Source organism: Suillus subalutaceus (assembly GCF_016647625.1).
Source record: "Suillus subalutaceus strain FC151 chromosome Unknown DFJ58scaffold_65, whole genome shotgun sequence".
In the NCBI taxonomy this organism is placed as follows: Eukaryota; Fungi; Basidiomycota; class Agaricomycetes; order Boletales; family Suillaceae; genus Suillus; species Suillus subalutaceus.
This window is the reverse complement of record NW_024540314.1, coordinates 138,982-158,655: the sequence shown is the minus strand read 5'-3', so window position 1 is coordinate 158,655 and position 19,674 is coordinate 138,982. Positions and strand designations below refer to the sequence as shown.

The window sequence follows — 19,674 nt, the reverse complement described above, 5'->3', positions numbered from 1 at the left end:
TGCCTCGTAGCTTTGTTTTGCGCCGAACATGTGCCTTACGCCTTACAGATATGCACTAGTCTAGAATCATGGGCATCGGTCATTGTGGGATGGTTATAATAACTGTCAATCTTTCTTGGGTAAGTTTTTCCATGCATTGATTAAATGGGGTTGCAATGTGCAATATACCCGACAGAACGCAACATTAATCAGAACAGGATGAGGAGCGAAAATCTGCCGGTTGGCGCAATTATACGTATCTGTCATAATCACGAACTACTTCATATCAGATGACCAGCATGACAATATATAAACGCGGCATGAATTGCCCGCAGAAGCCAACAAAACGCGACATCACACCCGTTCTCCGTCAAGTGAATGCCAAGGGACCTACAGAAATGAAACAAACCCCAGTCTGGAAGCATCTGGGCCTATCGTGCCAATATTAGGATTATATGTATAATATTTTACATGATCTGATGGAAATGTGAGTAGCGGACCTTCAAATTGGGTAGGCTTACTCACATAATTGCGGATGTCCTTCGGGAAGCTTGACGATGACGACTGAGCCATCATTTCATTTGATGTCGCCTCGGGCGAGTCATGAGCGTTGACAATGTAGTCATCGAGGGAAAAGTGTTCCATGCTAACGTCCAACATGAATGGCTCGACCAGCCGGTTTTGTGTGCTGTATTCGTGCGACTGAAACATCCCCGGATCCGAGAAGCTCGGAGACATAGCGTAGTTTTGATATGGGAGTGTGCGGGTGGGGTTGATTGAGTCTGGATAAGCATGAGTGTTGTTTGTGAGAGATGCTGGATTAGATTGGTATGCAAAACGTGGTGTGATGGAAGGTGGGGGGGCGCACGGAGATGGCGAGTATCGGAAGTGGTATATAGCAGAGAATATGAGAACAGGGCGTGGACGACCCGAGTGCCTTGTGGGAGTTGCTGGGTCCGGAGCACGGTACACGTCCTGAATGATGGTATATACAGTGGGGTCTCGGGGCGAAAAATTATATTCCCATTGCATGTGAAGTTCAGGCATGACGTACCTGGTGATTTGCACAAGGTTTCCCAGTACTTGGGAACTAGAGCTGTGCTGTATAGCAACGGACCGTCACCGGAAGAGCCGGTGAAATACGGTCCAACGCATTCGAGCTTCGTGTCCTCGCTGTGTATGGGTGCGCCATCCAATAACATTATGTAGGACGACTTGCCAGTGACAGCAGAGGGCGAGACGAAGGTTACGGTGGGATCAATGTCCCTCATGCGACGTGGTGTGTTCGAGGAGGGTTGGGATGCAGCTGCACCCTGAGGGGGCTTGTATGAAGAAGAGGATGGTACACGTGAACGTGAGGAGGATGAGCTCGAGAATGAGCTAGCCTCTGGCAAAATGTCAATGTACACTGGAGTACGGTTGTCAGGAGGGTTGTTTTTTTTAGAGGATGGCATGGCAGTGTACTCTGCAGAGGATATGGAGCCGGCGGATGAGGAGGCGGATGAGGCATCACTTCTCGAAGAGTCGAGAGATAAATAGTCAAGCGGAGGCATGGATTCACCCTCAAAAACATAATTATGAGGGGAAAACCTCCGTGACGAGCCAAATTCTCGGGAGAGGGAATCGATCACTAACCAAAATAACCAAAATAGAAGAATAATTAATAATGCCGCAAAGAACGCACAAACAGCCATAGGATGGAAACTCACATTCCCGCCCCTCGGATGTGTCCCTAATCTGCTGTAGTCGACTGCCAATTTGTTTTGATGATCTATATTTTCCCGTCTTGTGGTAAATATACTCCGAGATGAAGCGATTACGCATAGGGAATCGCCCTAAAATTTGCGTTTCCCGTGAGTCAGTGGGTTTATATTCATGAAGACCTGGAATAATCATATAAGCTAAAAGGCTGTGATCAGCATATGTGATCCGCACCTTTCAGCATTGTAACTTCGAGATAAGGTGGCCATACAGGCTCGGTGTTGCCCTTCAGAGTTTTCCAGCTTTTTCTGACATTAAAGATTGTCCGAAAAATGTCTTCCGTACTTTGACCCGGCGACATTAGCCAAGGAGGACCAGAACCACATGATGAACTTGTCGTGCTGCCAGTAGATGGCGATGTGGAGCGATCAGAACGCGCCGTGTGAGCGTGGAGCGTGCCGTTGCGCGAGGCATGGGTGATGGGTGCAGGATAATGCAACATTGAGGGTGATCGTCAAATTACTAGATGATTCGGAAACACGTTAAACAGAGGCGGATTAATATAAGCGTGTGGGGGCGGGGACGGCAAACATGGCTGTGAGGTTCCCGGACTCCAGTGGTATAATTAACAAAGAAACAACTTTGGTAGTATAACCTGCCGCGGGTTCTAACCCCTTTTATCGTGCGCCATTGGTATGCGGTTGAGAATAGTACGGTATTTGACGCGTATGGCCCGATACTATTGGTTTGTGGTACCCGAAAAAAGGGCGGTGCCGCACAAGTTACTGCCTCCATACATTGAGAACGTGCACTTACTGGGCGACACTGCACTGTACATGTGTCATTTATGTGTAAAAAGACACGCTAAGACTCACTGCCATGTCTAAAAGAATACGCCATGATTATAAAGTTTTGACGGAGAAGCTGCATGGATGATATTACTAGGGAGGGTCCGGGCTCATTGGCCCAGAATTATGGCGCTTTCAAGTTGCCACTCACACTGATTAACAGGCATCAGATCTAGTGGAAACCTGAACGCGCCATAATTCTGGGCCAATGAGCCCGGGCCCTCGCTACATCAGTTGATCAGATTTGGATCAGATCTCCTCCACCTTCCGGCGATGCAAATGCCCCGAACTCGGAGAGTTCCGTTCATTTCCCCCACTTGGGTTTGACTTTGGATTCATGTAATCGAAGTCACCAGGCCTCACATCTTCTCGTAACCCCGACCTGCTTATTAGGAATAGGCAAGTACGCCTGTACCAATCGGATACATTGTATGACGTTGCGCCATAGGGTTTGTATGATATTGTCTATTGTCTTCTGACTGGGTACAAAAACATGAGGCGTCAAAAATATTTTATGTAAACGAGATTATTTATCTTCTAGAACAGGGTCAGGACCGTTGAACCTATACAATTTTACATTGCGAGTACCTTGCACCCACAATGACACCAAAAGAGATTAATTAGTCTACCATTTCTCAGGCTTCATGGTGCTCAGGGGGTCAGCTTCATACGCTTTGTCGATACTCAAACCGAGCTAAGTACGGCCCGTCATGGTTTTCCTTAATATTCCTACGTGCGAATCGCGGATATTGCGCCAGAGGTTGTTCTTTTCTTCTTTCCGGCTTGTTGTGAAGGCCCATTGCCGGAGCGCGGAGGAGAAATATTTCTTGCCATTGCTCAGAGCTCGGCTTTAAGCTCTGAATGAAATTCGGCTGGAGTTCATGATGCACGTATGATATGAGTGGCTACATAATTGTGGTATACTCAACAGATAGCCCAAGACATGAGCGTTTATTGCCAAAGCTTCGGGCATCGGACCCCGCAATATCGTCCGCCTGACTCCTCAACCGCGTCGAGGGCTAGAAAAGCCGCTCAAATTGTCAAAAATTTCATCGGGAACAGAAGTTTTCATTTTCTGGTTTTCGTAAGGCGGCTTTCATGAAAAAGTTACGATCGATATACTATCATAGAGCTTGTTTGGTAAATTGAAGGTCGTACGACAGCCAATAGATATTAAGTACGCTCGACGAACCTTGTTAGGGTGGGCGCTAGGTAACTTCGTCGGATCGAGGCATCGACCAAATTGTTTTGTGACGGCCTGCCACTCTGCACACATCGACCGTGACTTGCCAATCCATGATATAAAAGGAACAGCTGTCTTCCTTCTAGTATGTGTTCTGACTGCGGGAGTCTAGCAATAGCATGGTACGTCCATAACTAAGAACCTGATTCCCAATTCGCAATTAATTTCAAAAAATGTGTTATCTCTAGGCCGCCGCATTGACAAAGTACAAATTGAATTTCGATCCGGATTCAATCATCTAGAGCGCCAATCAGATAAGACGCCTTGTGCTTACAGCAGTACTTGGCACGATCAATATTGCATGAACCTTTGCCTCAAGCTACCCCAGCATGCTTTGTGAGGCCCTTCCAGGTGCGTATCACCTTCGTACAGAACCGTTGCCCTCATACGCCCGAGTCATTGTATTGGGCACTCATCCCTGAACACGTGACAAGCTGTCAAGAACCAGAGCGTGGCATCATGCATGGGAATTCGGCAAAGGTGAGATAATGACTTGCGAAACATCGTCAATACAGTACTGATAAGTTCCTCATATCGGACTGAAATTTAGATAGGAAAGCGTTTCGCTTGCAGTAGTGATCAAAGGCCTCGCCGCGCCGCACGGCGGAAACGGATCAGATCATCAGCGACGTCAGCCACGTCTAGTCATGTCTATAAAAATTTCCAACGTGGGTTCCATCTTTGAGCACCGTAATCGATCTCGATGGTGGTGTGCCCCTGCGTGGGACATCGCTTGAACAAGTTGAAGTCCTGGGCGTCTCTTTATCGTACTCTGCTACTGTCCGCCCACAATGTCGTCTTCGAGGCCCGACAGTCTTGCAGATCCATTTGTGACGGCGCCCAACACTCCTTTGAACCTCGGTCAATCCTTGGAACCTCCCAGAGCATCTTATCTGTCATCGACCCCAGGAACTGCCACCAGCCTGCGCGATTCGTACGCTGAATCACCAGAAAATGTCTCTCCATTGGTGCAAGAGAACGAGAAACGCGATGCCATAGCTTACGGCCAAGATTCGAGAGCAGACTCTGGGTTGAGAAAACGATCCATCCTTAGGCGGCCTCTATTTTGGCTTATCGCTTTCGCCGTCGTTACTGTTGTTGTCCTCGCTGTCGTTCTCCCAGTGTACTTTGTTGTTATCAAACCTCACAATGACAGTACCAACGGAGCTTCTGCAAGTGGGTCAGGTAGCGGCAATCCCACACCTCCGCCTGGAGTAACTACGACCGGAGGAAACGGCTCCCTTATCACAACGGCTGATGGCACGACATTCACTTACTTGAATCCCTTTGGAGGCATCTGTAAGCTCTATCATCCATTTGTGGCTTGCAGCTATGGTTGCAGTTGAGTCGTTGGCGATGAACTACGGTGTTTTCTCAGTGCCATCTACGGATGTTACACAAATGAGAATTATGTCTCTTGTGCAGGCAAAGGGTCCGTGTTCCGCTAACGTAAATGCCAGAGGGCTGCTTCTTGTCTATTACCTCTTAGCCAAACGTTTCGATCTTACTGGTTATTTGCAGGGGTAGACAACCCAAACGACCCTTTCAACACTGGCGCTTATCCTAATTCGTGGACCCCTCCGCTCAACTCTAGCTGGACTTGGGGAGTAGACAAGATTTATGGGTCAGTTTCATCTGGTCACGTACCTGAGACACATTCATATGTGGAACGCGGATCATGTACAGTGTCAACCTTGGCGGACTTTTTGTTCTAGAACCCTTCATCTCACCCGCCCTTTACGAGAAGTATCCGGGTTCAATTGACGAGTGGACCCTGAGCACGCTCATGGCGGCAGATACAGCCAGCGGCGGACTTCAACAGATAGAGACCCATTACAGTACCTTTATTGTAAGTACATTTGGCTTAGCTTCTTGGAGCTTTGAGCCCGAACAACGCTTGTAGACCGAGCAGGATATCGCCGAGATCGCGGGAGCTGGACTGAATTGGATCCGTTTGCCTATTCCTTTCTGGGCGATTGAGAAATGGAGTTTCGAGCCCTTCCTCGAGCAAGTCTGTTGGCCGTGAGTACTGTGCCTCTGAATCATTGTATGAACGTTTTTTCATATTCAAGTGGTTGCGGTGACGCTTAGCTACATCCTGCGTGTTCTCCAATGGGCACGAAAATATGGGATTAGAGTGAATCTCGATCTGCATACCATCCCTGGATCTCAGAACGGTACGTGGCAGGGTGTGCCATCATTACTCATGTTGTGGAAACTCAAGATTGGTATGCAGGATACAACCACTCCGGCAAAGAAGGCTCTGTCAACTTTCTGAATGGAGTCATGGGACTCGCTAACGCCCAGCGTGCGCTTGATTATATTAGGATCATTACCGAGTTCATATCCCAGCCTGAGTGGGTTGATGTCGTCCCTGTGTTCAGCATTGTCAACGAGGCCCTGGTCTCTACCATTGGACAAGACCAGATCACAACGTTGTACGTCTTGATATGCTTGCATGCGGTAGAATGTCCTAATAGCCGCCTTGACATTTAAGTTATCTCCTTGCGCATGACATGATCCGCAATATCACCGGTTATGGAGAAGGGCACGGGCCCTACATTGCCATTCATGATGGTTTCTTAGGGACTGCAGCCTGGGCAGATTTTCTGCAAGGTTCTGATCGAATCATACTTGACACCCACCCTTACTTTGCGTTCGACGGTCAGTCTGATTGGTCGCCCATTGCGACTGGTACTGGATTAAGCGCTGGAGGCATTTGGCCACAGCAGGCGTGTAATGCATGGGGTCCTGGCATTAATACCAGGTATGCATGTTTCCCACTTAGCGACAGCGTTCTCACTTTACCATAGTCAGACCGCGTTCGGTATAACCATCGCGGGCGAATTTAGCGATGGTTATAATGATTGTGGACTGTACCTCACAGGTGTTGGGAATACTGCCAGCTATGACACGTCGTGTTCTCTCTTCTTAGACTCTTCGCAATGGAACGACACAATGAAAGCAGGTCTTTCTGAATTCACGCTGGCTAGTATGGACGCTTTGCAGGACTGGTTTTTCTGGACCTGGAAGGTTGGTTTGAATTTATGCTAGTCAACGCGAGCTTCACTCAAATTTATCGGCGACTCTTGCAGATCGGAAACTCATCCACGACCAATAGTGTCCAGTCTCCCCTGTGGTCTTATCAGCTGGGTCTTCAGAATGGATGGATCCCTACCGATCCCCGCACTGCTGTAGGCACCTGCGCAGCGTTGGGAGCAACTGGTCCACAGTTCGACGGGGTCTATCAAGCCTATCAGACCGGAGGCCCTGGAGCCGGCACCATCGTCGCGTCCTCGGTCGCATCTTATGGCCAGTATCCACCAACATCTATCAACGGTCTTACAGTTGGAGCAATCCAGTCCCTCCTTCCCACCTACACGTCTACTAGTGCAGTTCCAACTCTTCCACCTCCCACCTTCTCTCCGAGTCCTTCTCCATCAGTCAGCACCGGGAACGGCTGGTTCGATTCGGGAGATACCGGTCTGGCGCCAACACAAGTACAAGGTTGCACCTACCCAAGTGCATGGGATGCTGTCAGTTCAGCTATGCCCACGGCACTTTGTCCTTCTACAGGTATCGTGACTCCCGTCACCACGTCACTTTCGTCTACAGGTGTCGTGACTCCTGTCATCACGTCTACAGGTGTCGTGACTCCCGTCATCACGTCTACAATCGTCGTGACCTCCGTCACCACGTCACTTTCGGCTAGCCGTTGACCATCAAAAATGGTACCAAAAGGGTACATGCATCAGGATGCCTGACATTACGACGCCGAGCTTCTGCGTAGTCAAGCGTTTTATGGAGGCGCCGTTGAGCATGTCAAGGTAATCTAAATGTAGTCGGCCGCCGGCTTTCTTGACGTTACTCGCATATCATTTGTTTTTGACATTGGACGAGGACTGACACTGTTATTTTTATCATATTCTAAGTAGTCCTCGATCGCTTATCGCATTGCGTTTGTTGTTACCACAGTTGACGTTTTGTATTGCTGCTATTAACGATGTGTTTTCAGTTTCGTGCCATGATTCAGATTGAGAAGGGCGACTCGAATCCCCTTGTCTTCTCGGTTTCGGTTTTCAAAGGTACCCTTTGCATTTCCCCCCGCAAATTCAACGTGACGAATCGGAAGCTAGCAAACGTTCGAGAAGACATTGGCGTTAACATGGCAGGCCGCATCAGTAGCATGCCGTTGCCTTGCCGTGATGTGTTATATATATCCGTTTGTATACGCGTTTCTGAGCTTCGTAAGTATGCAAGTGAAGGCGAGACATCACACTGATCTGCCAATCTGGTTTTGTGGCAAGGTAGCGGGTGTCACAGCGATTGGGGTATGCTTTGTAGCCGATCATGCAATGTCTGGCTATGGCCTGGCCCGGGGCACAGTTGCTTCTCTCTGGTAATTTCAAAGTCGTATTTCTGTATTGCGTCGTGCTGACTTCTGGTCTGGGAGCCTGATACGAACGCTGGAAGAATATTTTTCTTAAAAAATGAAAACGCTCCTGCCGCGTGACACGAAATTCAGGGTTATACGGCGGAGAGCCACACAATAATCAGGCGTTAGCAAAACGCCGGAGCTCTGACTCCTTTCCGTCTGGCTGATTAATTACCGGTATCATTCTTTTTACACCACTTTCGTCAATAAGACTTCACCATATCAATCCGCGGAGGAAAAAAGCACACGGTAGAGTTTTCAGCCTTTTTCCACTGCTTGGCAGTTGAATCATTAGACCTTCAATCTAGGTGAGAGCTTGAGTCAACAATTTTCCGATGCGGTCGCCAGTCTTGCCATTTCCTAGACAAATTACACTCCAATCACTCTGCTCTAAGCGCCCCCCTGCTTATCGTCAGTCTCCAGCAACTAACTAGGCGGATCTATCTTTTGCACTGCGCTGTTCTTCGGTGAACGTGGGTTCGTGGTCGTTCCGACAAGTATTGAGATTAACAACGTCAAACATCCTCGAAATATCTCCGTCCCACTAGTCCACCTGTTCCCTTGCCCATCATTGCCCCGAAATGATCCCACCTCCCGTCGGATGGGACAGCAGTGCCCCTCTTTTTGCTTAGACTGGGCGATGGCGATACTTGATACTCAAATAGGTCGCTGAAACACCCCGTGCTGGGACGCCCCATTGGACTTCAATTAGAAATTCGAACGTCTTATGCTGGGCCGCTAAATTGAGCTAGTTTCCCGATGCAGCTTAGAGCAGACTTCGCTCACGACAAATATGTTCACCCATGCAACTTCTGGATGGTGTGAGATTGTGACGAGAAAACTGCTTGTCAGTTCGGAATGACTAGGATAGTTGTGGAGACACTGATCAGCCCCAGTGCGCCGTGGCTGGCACCTCCCCACTGTTGCTACATTCACATCAGAAATGCTTTTGTCACACAGTGGTGGCTCCAACACTAGAGATATGTCGCAAAGAACGTCAAAATGGCTGCCGTGAGTACGTTCATGCGAAGCGTATGCTCCTTGTAACTGACTTAAGTGGAGGTCTCCAGAACACCCAACTTCAAGCTCATGTCAACTCGCAAGGGGAACCGCCGCATACACCTCTGCATGGTGCCTAGTTCACTGCAGATACCTAGTCACCACACGGGTCAAGCTGCATATCTCGACAACTATATGATGGGAAATCTGTAGCCCGAAATGTGCAATGGACCTTGCTGGTGCAGTATCTCCGTTCCGGAAAGTCAGTCCACTGCATATGAGGCGGCAATTTGATACCTCTTTTCTGCCAGCTGCAAGGTTGCATTTCTTGACGCAGACCAGTTATCTGCGAGCCACATCTCACCACTCGAGGGCCTCGGCGACTGTGAGCTCAACTAGACATTTGTTGGTATGCTTGGCACTCAGACGAGCAGGGTTGCGTGTTGGCACTGCATTCCTAGGCAGATGTCATGTATGCGGCGTTCTACTGCACGAGTTTTGGTATCCGCATTTCTGCGAGACGAAATACCGGAGCGGCCAGTATAAAAAGCGAACTGCACTTAAAGAAACTGATGCCCCCATTACGCGAGAGGAAGACACCCTCCAGTGCGCACTAGGACGAGACGCCTGATCTATCCCCCACCTCCTGAGTCCTAACCGACCCCGAAGCAATCTCACATTTAGCAAGATATGTTAACTTCACGCATCGCCTAAAGACCACATTCGGTGAGGTCCCGCTATCCAAGAAACGAAAGAACTGAATCGCAGCTACAGGAAAGCACGCTACTCTACTCACGAAATATAATACCCTGTATATCAAGAACCTCAAAAACTCAAGACCACAATTAATCCATAGCACAATGACATAATCTCGCACCTAATATCTCGTCTACGCGGAATCTCGACGTTCGATATAAAGAGACAAGGAGAAAGGAGGAATTAACACGCCAACACACTGACCAATTCCTCCCCGTCATCATACTCTCCTCCCGATTCCTGTAAACATTCCACGATAGCGGACGAGAAACGCGTTCCATCACCGCAAGCCATAGCAGAAACTCATCTCCGTTAAAATGCACGTCTAAAACGACCGGCGGGAACGGCGGACTGATGAGTGTACGCCTCACATCAGGACATTCGCGATTTCAGAGATAAGAACGGACATCGGGGGTCCCATAGATTAGAAAGTACTGTCCTACGTAAGGTTACATCCTCAATGGACATAAATTGAATTCAAAAAAAAATAAACTGATGGATTTGAGGCTTAAAGGGGGGAATTTCAAAAGATATACTGCGCATACTCATGCATAAAATGTTTGTCAATAACGTGGTTGACCAATCCTGACTAGGGCGCAAGGAATAGTCGATTGAAATTATCTTACTATGCTTTGTCAGGCTTCCTGATTCCCGGCTGGCTTGCTGAAATACTCACAAAAGTATGAATAATATCTGCAATATAGTACAACCAACCATTGGTATGTAATTACTAGGTTGACCCGATCAACAAACCAGACGCAGCGTGCCGGCAGCGAATGTTCCGCTAGCGCTATACTTCCTAATTAGTATAAGGCTGCATCTGACAATGAAGTTCTTCCGTTGATTTCAACCTCCGACTCAGACCCGGTGTCGACTTTGTACTACGAACTTGAAGTGCTTTTAAGAGTGGTCTGCATCAACTAGGACAGAGAGACGGAAGACACTAACATCTTTGGTGTTCTTTCTTGTTAGACTTTTCGCAATGAAACGACACCATAAAAGCATTTACCCTTGCTGGGAACCTGATTTTAAAGTTATGCGAGGGCCTCGGCCCTATCACTGCGACAGACAGCGTCCAGGTCCACATGTGGTCTCATCACTTGGCCTTTAACAAGGATGGACTCGGATACCTCCAGATACCCGCACTGTACACCTGTGCAGCATTCAAGTTGGGATTGACTGGCCCTCGTACCATCGTCGCGCCCTCTCATGGCTAGTATCCACCAAATACATCTGGACTATCATTCGCCTAGAAAAATCTAGCCCATTGTCCCGCAAGTGCAGTTTCAACTATCCCTCTCTCCGAGTCCTTCTCTGTCGGTAGGCACCGGGAATGGCCGGTTTGATCCAGGAGATATTATTTCTCATGTGGCACCAACAGAACCACAGAGTTACACATATCCAGACTGGCATGAGATGCCGTTACAGTTCAGTGGCACTTTGTCCTTTTATGTGAGGTGACGCTCCCGTCGGTATCCTCCTTTTGTCTCGGCATTGACTATCAACAAATAGCACCGAAGCGACAAGGTTTGAAATCAAAAGCGCCCTATGATAAAGGCGCCGCGGAACATACTTACGTGTTTGATCTTATTGCAGTCAGACGTCGGATTTCTCACGTAGCATTGTTTTGGACATTTGGAGCACCGACTGACTGTTGTTCTTGTTGTACTATAGTTCTAGATCGCTTCCCGCATTGCTTTTGTTGTCGCCACAGTTGATCCTTCGCACCGCTGAGGATTGGCTGAGGACTTTAACCATTTGACTATTGGTGCAGATCCATGATCTACATAAGCAAGTGCACCACCACCTCCTTGTCCCCTGGCCTCGATTCTCATAGGTACCCATTGTATTTTCTTCTTGAAAATGTGCACCTAAACCATGATCGGGTTATCCCGCTAATCAAGACAGTTTAGAAGGCTTGCGCGAGAAGGCAGCACAGCATCGCATGTGCTTTGCCGTGAAATGTTGTATATCCGTGTGTGGTTCTGAACTTCGCATGATGCGACATCTGGTGTGGCATCTGAGGGATTATTAAACAGTTTTTGGAACAGCGGTCTGTCAGGTAGGCTTTGATCGGTCTGGCTGGGGGACACTGCGCTTCTCATGTGGTAATTGGAACGGTCCTAAAAAATCCTTGTATCGTTCTGACGCTTAATATCCTGGGAGTCCACCAGTGATACACATGATACACCCCAAAGGCGACGCTCTTGTCGCGTAAAAATATTAGGGTTTGCATCGGGGTTGACAATTTAATTATCAGGCGTTTGTGGAACCCCGGAACCCTTTTTCTTCCAGACTAGCTTCAGGCAAAGTTCAATTTTATACTGCTTGGCTACTTGCGTCAATAAAAAAAATTCCACGCCTGCGCATCACACAAAATTCCGCGGATGACCGCTGCCTAGCCTCATGTCTTTTACCGCTGATTTGAACCCTCTTTTCAGGTGAGAACGACTCTTCTTTTGAGATTTTGCGATCTGAAGATTGCTGGCCAAATTTCCCGACTCAAAACACTCGACTCACTCTGCTAAATGCTCCTCCTGATTATAATATCCGATAAGGGGGTCTTCCACCACAAAGGACAATGAATATGATTTTTTTATTATAAAAAAACGGTATCCGACAACTGGCACCGTGGGCTGGCGTGAATCCACATTGCGATAAATTGCGCTGTCCCCCATGGACGTGGACCCGCAGCCGTTCCGATAAGCAATATTGCGGCTTTTATAACGTCAAACTTGTCACCAAGTCACTTTGCCCATGGTATCCAGCCTTGTCCTAGGCTCTAGCAGGTGCCCGTAATCATCGAATCAGAAGGCAGAACACTTGGCGACAGCGTCTTCTGCGCAATCGTCCAGGGGTCCCGGATCTTTTAGACAACAAACGTCTTTTACTTCTGCTTGGAATTGGATTCTTGTATTTCAGGAGCGTGGACGGAAAACGCCGGATCGAAGGGCAAAAACACTCAGTCTTTTTTGCGCGATCGTCGAGGCGATCGCGGATTCGTAGAGAACAAACTTCTTTCACTCACGCCTGGGATTTTCCACTAGGAGCGTGGTACTTGAGGGACGACTAAGAGGTTTGAGTTCAAGGTAGGAATTCTTACTCAGAGAACACGCTGCTAAAGCATGGGCTCCTCGTGCTCATGCATTTCAATGCGCAGGTCCTTCTAGCTATGGATTCAACATAATAGATCAACCAAGTGCCAACCAGAGCTATCTCGTCGTATACTGGATACTTGACTCTGGATCGCCCAGTGTATGTGTACTCGAGAATGTCAAGCTCGACGAACACCTTACCAGCAGCCGTGGGCCACGTGAGTCTTCATACCCTTGTAGTATGCTGCTAGGTTGGAGATAAAACCTAATGCCTTCCATCGAATTCAGCCAGTTTCCGTGTGCAACTTAGAACAGACCTCGCCGGCGCGACAAATATTCCTATGCTATACATAGCTGATACGATTTTACAACAAGAAACTGGCTCGTCAGTTTGGCATCAGCAGCCTGAGGATGCCTGTAGGTATAGGTGAGCAATGACTTGCGTCCTCACAGCCAACTGATGCGAACAGCCTCATCACGCAGTGACACAAGAAAACGCTCGTGAACGGGATGCTTGTGAAGACGGTATGCCACGACCCCTACCTCCTGTTCGTAACAATATTAAGACCCTCGAATGCAGGATTGAGGAGCGACAGTGCACTCCGAATCGCAACCTAATGATGCGATCTAGAACTTCTTTCGTACGCAGTAATAGCTCAACAAAGAGGTTCCACTGGTGATGTTTCGGAGGATCAGAGATGCAAAAGTATGACATTCATCCTAAGCGTATCTTCCTCATTACTCACATAAGCGGTGATCTCAAGAAAGCATAGCCGGATACAAATGCCCCTGTGTTAAGTGTGATGCGAATTTTCATACCATGGTTTGGTCATGGGGTCACACGCTTATGCAGTTCGTTCCTAGATTGACGTCAGGCTTCATGCCCTCATTGCCAACAACGGTTAGCTTTCGGGTAGAACAAGGTGATCATCAAGTTGAAAGCCCGTACCCTTGCTCGAGGGTACGGCACATTTATTCAAAGATTTATGTCTACGTACTTTAATAACATCACAGAGAATGTAATCATGAATGGATACAGTGCGGGTCTTCACCTATAATACACGTGCTCATGGCGCAATCATGAACAACCCCCAGAGCAACGAGGTATAGCCCACGGCAATTGCGTGCGCGATGATTGATGTCAGTGTAAGTTTGGGAAAACTTGGACACATTTCCACGGTGACCTTGGAAGAAGCAGACAAGGAGCAGGCAGGCCAAGACTTATCCTGTGCATGGTATCTCATATGCGAACGTCCCTGTACATAGTGCGCAGGCGGTGTCAAACGGCGTAGAACGGCCTGCCTGGGCCTGCATGCATAACCGGAGTTTGAAACTTGATGAACGAATTGTGATGCGCTGTTGAGCGGATTTTGTTGGGCGTTCGCCAATTACAACTCGCGGAGTCCAGCAAATTTGGCTCAATGCGAAGCCTAGTTTCAAATGGTGAGCTGGCGGTGGAGTAAAGGGAGCGGCGGGGAAGTCGAGATTGCTGACTGTATCTCGTTTTTCTTTACCACACTTTGGAAGATAGTGATATTATCGGCAAGGGAACCACACGAAGGACACACGAAGAAGGCAGGCTGAGATAGGCAAGTCAAGCGCCCGAGCGCCTTCAATGGTCAGCGTGGAGGTCGATGCTGATGTTGATGCGGCATAAGTGCAGTGGACAGGTTGCAAACACGAGAGTACCAGCCAACTCAGCCAGCCTAGGCCATATACTCAGCCAGCCTAGGCTATATACTTAGCGTGGCGAAGTAATAAGCTGACGTTGAACGGATCTACGACTGCCTCAAGGCCAGCTGGCAACTAAATTAGAATGGCGGACATTGCAAGTGCAGAGGCGGAGCATTTAGATTTTGGGAGCCTCGAGGCTAGTGGACGGTTGAACGGGCACGGTTTCATTAATAACCAGCAGCTACAACAAACATCGACTCAAGGCCAACCACAACCACACCGTCTGGAGGTGTCTAGTACTACGCTACCTGTGCTGCCACCAAGATCAGCACTTCGACCTGGTCGTAATTCTATGATTGTGGAAGAAGCTAGACGACGATCAAGAGAGCGAGAAGCTCTAGATCTACGACAATCACAGCTAAAACCAACGATTGGATTAACCCTTGGATCGTCACATCCTATCACAGCGCCTCCTGCCACGCGCCAACAGCCAAAGATGTTGCCAATGCTCCAATTAGCGCCAGAGCCAGAGATGGTTCCCGTCTTCCGGACTCATAGCTTTTCATCTCTATCACAACTTCTAGAGGCTCTCGGCTCTACGCCCGATCTCCACTCCGTTATTGGAGTCGTTGACGAATTCGAGGACGAATTCGATAGAGAAAGGGAAACAGAGCACCTCGTCGGGGATACCCTCCCTACTGCCCTATACACCAACTATACCGGACCCGTCGCTGCTTATACCGATTCCGTCGGTGCTGATACAGCTAACGCCGGCCATACTCCTACCATGGAATCGGCTCATACTATTATACCATCTACTCGTTTCCCTAAAGACAAGGAACTCCCCCTCCCTCCTTCCACTCTACCCCTCTCCCTACCCATGAAATCAAGACCACGAACCGATAACCGTCTTGAGCTGGCAGAGGATCGGAGTGCAATGTCAAGTCAACAGCGCTCAGAGGACGATCTGACCACAGCCCCCCCTACACCCGCACCGGCCATCACAAAACGCCAACATGCTCTGCTAGAGCTTCTGACTTCTGAACGTGCCTATGCAAGCGATTTGGCACTCATCAGGGATGTATATATGAGGTTGGCGTCTGGTGAGTATTCCTACTCTTTAATTCCTTTGAAAAATATTCTAATCCACCGCAGGTCACCCTCCACCTTTCGGTTTCTCATGTACGCGCCCAGTCTCGGGTTCAGAAATTTCAAACCCTGGGTCTAGCTCAAGTTCCGAATCCACCAAGTCGAGCTCAGGTACATGCTCGTCCTTGTCTTCACGCACAGTCAGCACTATCTCTACGTCTGACATGTCCGTTTCGGGCCTTTGCCAACCGACGATACAGCTCACCGTGCCTTCTATCCAATTGAATGTACCTACGTTCACGCAAATAGGTCCTTCTATGACTCTCTGTGGTTGCTCAACTCACTAATCGCTAATTTAGTAGGTCCTCTGACTGAATCCAAGGCTCCAACACAGCTTTTACGCCCGGTGGGCGAGCCCCCACTATCTGTCGCCGACACACGTATTATTTTCCGCAACATTTCTGAACTAGCTGTTCTTTCTGACATGCTCGTGTCAAAGCTCGAGACAGCGATCGAAGAAGGAGGCAAGGGCGTGGGCGAGGTTTTCCTGGAGGTGGTGAGTTTAGTCCCTCTCGATATTAGGTATAACTTCACACTGATGCCCAACGTCCTCCAGGTACCCCTCTTTGCGCCCCCATACACGACTTACATCACCGCACACCCTCGCGCACTCGCACATCTCGACGTCCTCAGCACACCACCGCAGCTCACGCCTCAATTCTCGCGGTGGCTCAAGGAGAGCAAAGGACTTGTTGAGGCACACACGCACGCTTGGGACCTACCGAGTTTGTTAATCAAGCCGGTTCAGAGGTTGTTGAAGTACGGGTTGTTGCTGGGCGCTGTGATCAGTGCTACTCCGGAGCCGCTCGTTGTTGTAACTTCAGAGAGCATAGGCGAGGCCTTTGGGAAACTGAGGGAAGGAACTGAAGGGCTTGATAAACTGAGAGAGGCGAAGCAGAAGGTGGAAGAAGTAGCTCGCGCTGTGAACGAGGGACGAAGGCGGGTAGAAGTCGTCAGAGAAGTCCTCGGGTCTGGACACGCCAAAGACGGCCCCGGAGCAAGTGGTATAGGATCTGTCGGCATCCCCAAGGTGGGCGTTGTAAACGCTTCCGTCTCCCGCATGCGTTCTCTGCGCACTCCGAAGTCCCTTGCTTCGACCGCCAAGTCACCCTCGAAACAAAAAGGCTCCATCCACGTTTCAGAAATAGAACCTGACCCTGAAAACGCCGAAGCGGCCCTCATTGTAACCCTCGAAAGCAGGCTCAAGTCGCATATCACTACCCTCTCCCACCTCGCCCGGGACGCATTTGGCTACGCTCGGACTCTCCATACGCTGTTCGGGGCGCTCGTCAAGTGGGGATGGTCATTTGCAGGCGTCATTGGCGTCACCGTCAACCCTGAACTGTCCCTGAACAATTCTAGTTCGAATCCCTCTCCCCCTTCTTCACCAGATGCCTTAGGGACCGGTCAAAGTGAAGCCTTCGACGCGTTCCTCTCGCTCTGTACCGGACTAGTCGAACTCGTACAAGATCTCGAGCACGAACTCCATTCACACATCCTCCCCTCTCTCCAATCCCTCAAAGGCACATCGGTTGCGCCACTCAAGCTTCTCAGTGCGCTGCACACTCTGCAGCCGCTGCATATGCACCTTCTGCACCTCCCAATCACGCGCAAGCAACGCCCGTCAGAGGCGCTGCTACAGGCAAGCCAGAGTTACGTTGCGTTGCGGGGGCAGCTTGCGTTGGAGTTGCCTGTGTATGTAAAGCTGCTGGAACGTGGGATTGATGGGGTGGTGTTAGACTTAGCCAGAGGAATGGAAGCATTTTGGGGAGTTGTAAGGCAGCGGTGGGGGGAGTTGTGGGATGCTCTGCGGGTAGAGGGAGAGGGCCTTGGACATGAAGGTGCGGGAGCAACAAGAGACAGTATGGAGCACGCGGACCGACCAGCCGGTGGAGGCGAGACAGTTCGTGTCTGGCGCGAACGATGGGGCGATGTGTTGGGCGTGCTCGGGTCGTTAGCGGTTGTCAATCCGCCTAAGAAGATGGAGCGACTGCGTCCTGTGATCCCACAGTACCAAATACCGCAGCATGTGCAACATCGTACTTCACCACCGCAAGGCGCAAAATCAGCAAACCTTGCTGCCGCGCTTGGCCCTCTCGATCCGCAGGTATCCCCTACGCGCCCAAGGCAGCAGCAGCATCAGCACCAGGGGTCGTACGATGCCCGATATACGGCCAAGGAGTCATATGAGGGTCGGTCTAGGAGGGATGAAACGAAGTATGCGCGGGAGACGGAGTATGATGCGCGTCATTCATCTGGTTCTGGATCATATGACACACTCTACCGATTGAATGACCCTCGCAGCTCACAGAATTCCTACGACCCTCGTAATTCGCAAAGTTCTTACGACCCTCGCAATCCTCAGAACTCCTATGACCACTGCAGCTCACAATCGGTGTCTTCCTCGTCTAACGCAGCGTCGCGCACGTCGCACTCGCACTCCAGATCTTATGATATGACTGGTCGACGGCGCAGTGGGAGTACGAACAATATCCCCACCGGTCCTATCCTTCGCAAACCCTCCGATGAGTCACTGCGTTCCGGTAAATCTGGAAAGTCAGGCAAGTCGTACAAGAATAACCCTGGTCCTGGTACAAGTACTGGGAGGGGGTTCGAGGATGTACCACCTATGCCTTCTGCCCTACAGCCGCCATCACAGTCTCGCAGTGGCGCCTCTCCACCGCACCTCAAGCCCACGCGAATGAAGAGTCTGCCTGGGCCGATACTCAGCAACATACCCTTTGTACTTGATCCCCCACCAAGCCCGTCGTCGTTCGCCACGTTTGACGATGAGCAGGAAGACAACGACAGAGACCGGGGGCGTGGCTCGCAGAGACGGCCGAGTCTAAAGAGTAAGATCACAGATACATTGCGGCCGTCATACCACAGGACGCGATCCAGTTCTGTCAAGAGCCTCGGAGCTCCGAGCTCACTGGCACCAAGTTATTATAGCACAGATAGTGCGCTGCCTACATACCAAATGCCAACTACGCCAACCCGAACACATTCACCACATACCCCCACTCGACGTACCACTGACTTGCAAGGGCTCCGCGCGCTCTACCAATGCGCTGCCATACACATGTGTATTCCACCTGCTGGAGTATCGTATCGGGGTTTACCGTTCTTCGAGTTGCGATCTGGAGATACGTTTGATGTGCTTAGGGAGTACGGGCACCCCAGCACGCATCCGGATTTACCGTTATATGTGGATGACGGGGAGGATTGTTTGTTACTAGTTCGGGAGCTTGCTGATGCGGAGGGAGGCAGAGATGCAAAAGTTAGGGGAGAAGTGGGCTGGGCGTTGGCGAGTTTTTTGGTACCCCTGGATTAAGTTTCTCTGCATGTTGGGATCTGGAGGACGGTTGCTTTCTCCCCCTTTGGCATTTGATATCGAATTGAATCTACGTTTTCGAGGTGATTTTGTTTCTGGTTGTGCTTTCTGTTTACATATCATTTTCCACTTCATTCTGCATCATCTGATGTAGTAATACATACGCATGCGCATCAACGAGTCTTTCCAATTTTCCCTTGTTTCCCCCACCGCATCTGCGCGATATCTTTAGCATACGCATACACTTTTGTATTGTATTTTCTGTCGACGTTACACACATACATGCTTAATCTCCAAGTACCCGGCCGCGGCTCGGCATTTACATCCTGAGGTCGCAGCATCTGTGTTGCTCAAGGAGTTCTAGCACGATCCTTGCAGGACACTCACGCACATACCGCCAGCAGTGTCCGCCGTGACAGTACGCATTGAAGGCTCAGTTTCAAATTTGCAGTGGCGGACGC

At 49.6% G+C, this 19,674-nt stretch overlaps 3 protein-coding genes across 3 annotated transcripts; 2 read left to right on the top strand and 1 right to left on the bottom strand.

Annotated features, from left to right (window-relative positions):
- Positions 1–120: 120 nt before the first annotated feature.
- On the bottom strand, positions 121–2,367 carry DFJ58DRAFT_792504 (uncharacterized protein). The gene is made up of 5 exons (XM_041390356.1): positions 1,915–2,367; positions 1,689–1,862; positions 1,034–1,609; positions 505–980; positions 121–455 (listed from the first exon to the last, which is right to left on the bottom strand). Exons 1-5 carry the CDS (start codon positions 2,180–2,182, stop codon positions 447–449), a joined length of 1,503 nt encoding a protein of 500 aa, XP_041243070.1. The 5' UTR covers positions 2,183–2,367; the 3' UTR covers positions 121–446.
- A 2,195-nt stretch (positions 2,368–4,562) lies between these two features.
- Positions 4,563–7,490, top strand: DFJ58DRAFT_661629 (glycoside hydrolase family 5 protein; the record flags this gene model as incomplete). Its single annotated transcript, XM_041382232.1, has 9 exons — positions 4,563–5,070; positions 5,293–5,395; positions 5,458–5,620; positions 5,675–5,793; positions 5,863–5,948; positions 6,008–6,209; positions 6,269–6,538; positions 6,585–6,804; positions 6,867–7,490. The coding sequence occupies 9 exons, from the start codon at positions 4,563–4,565 to the stop codon at positions 7,488–7,490; spliced, it is 2,295 nt and encodes a 764-aa protein (XP_041243069.1).
- An 8,177-nt stretch (positions 7,491–15,667) lies between these two features.
- On the top strand, positions 15,668–19,213 carry DFJ58DRAFT_661585 (uncharacterized protein; the record flags this gene model as incomplete). Its single annotated transcript, XM_041382228.1, has 8 exons — positions 15,668–15,833; positions 15,886–16,019; positions 16,235–16,375; positions 16,436–16,693; positions 16,769–16,943; positions 17,004–17,223; positions 17,293–17,878; positions 18,245–19,213. 8 exons carry the CDS (start codon positions 15,668–15,670, stop codon positions 19,211–19,213), a joined length of 2,649 nt encoding a protein of 882 aa, XP_041243068.1.
- Positions 19,214–19,674: the final 461 nt, after the last annotated feature.

Excerpts from the sequence above, each read along its gene's own strand:
- DFJ58DRAFT_792504 (XM_041390356.1), bottom strand. The coding sequence starts at position 2,182 with ATGTTGCATTATCCTGCACCCATCACCCATGCCTCGCGCAACGGCACG. Across the intron at positions 1,863-1,914 it reads CGAAGTTACAATGCTGAAAG|GTCTTCATGAATATAAACCC; the intron begins GTGCGGATCACA and ends TGATTATTCCAG. Across the intron at positions 981-1,033 it reads AACCTTGTGCAAATCACCAG|ACCCCACTGTATATACCATC; the intron begins GTACGTCATGCC and ends TTTCGCCCCGAG.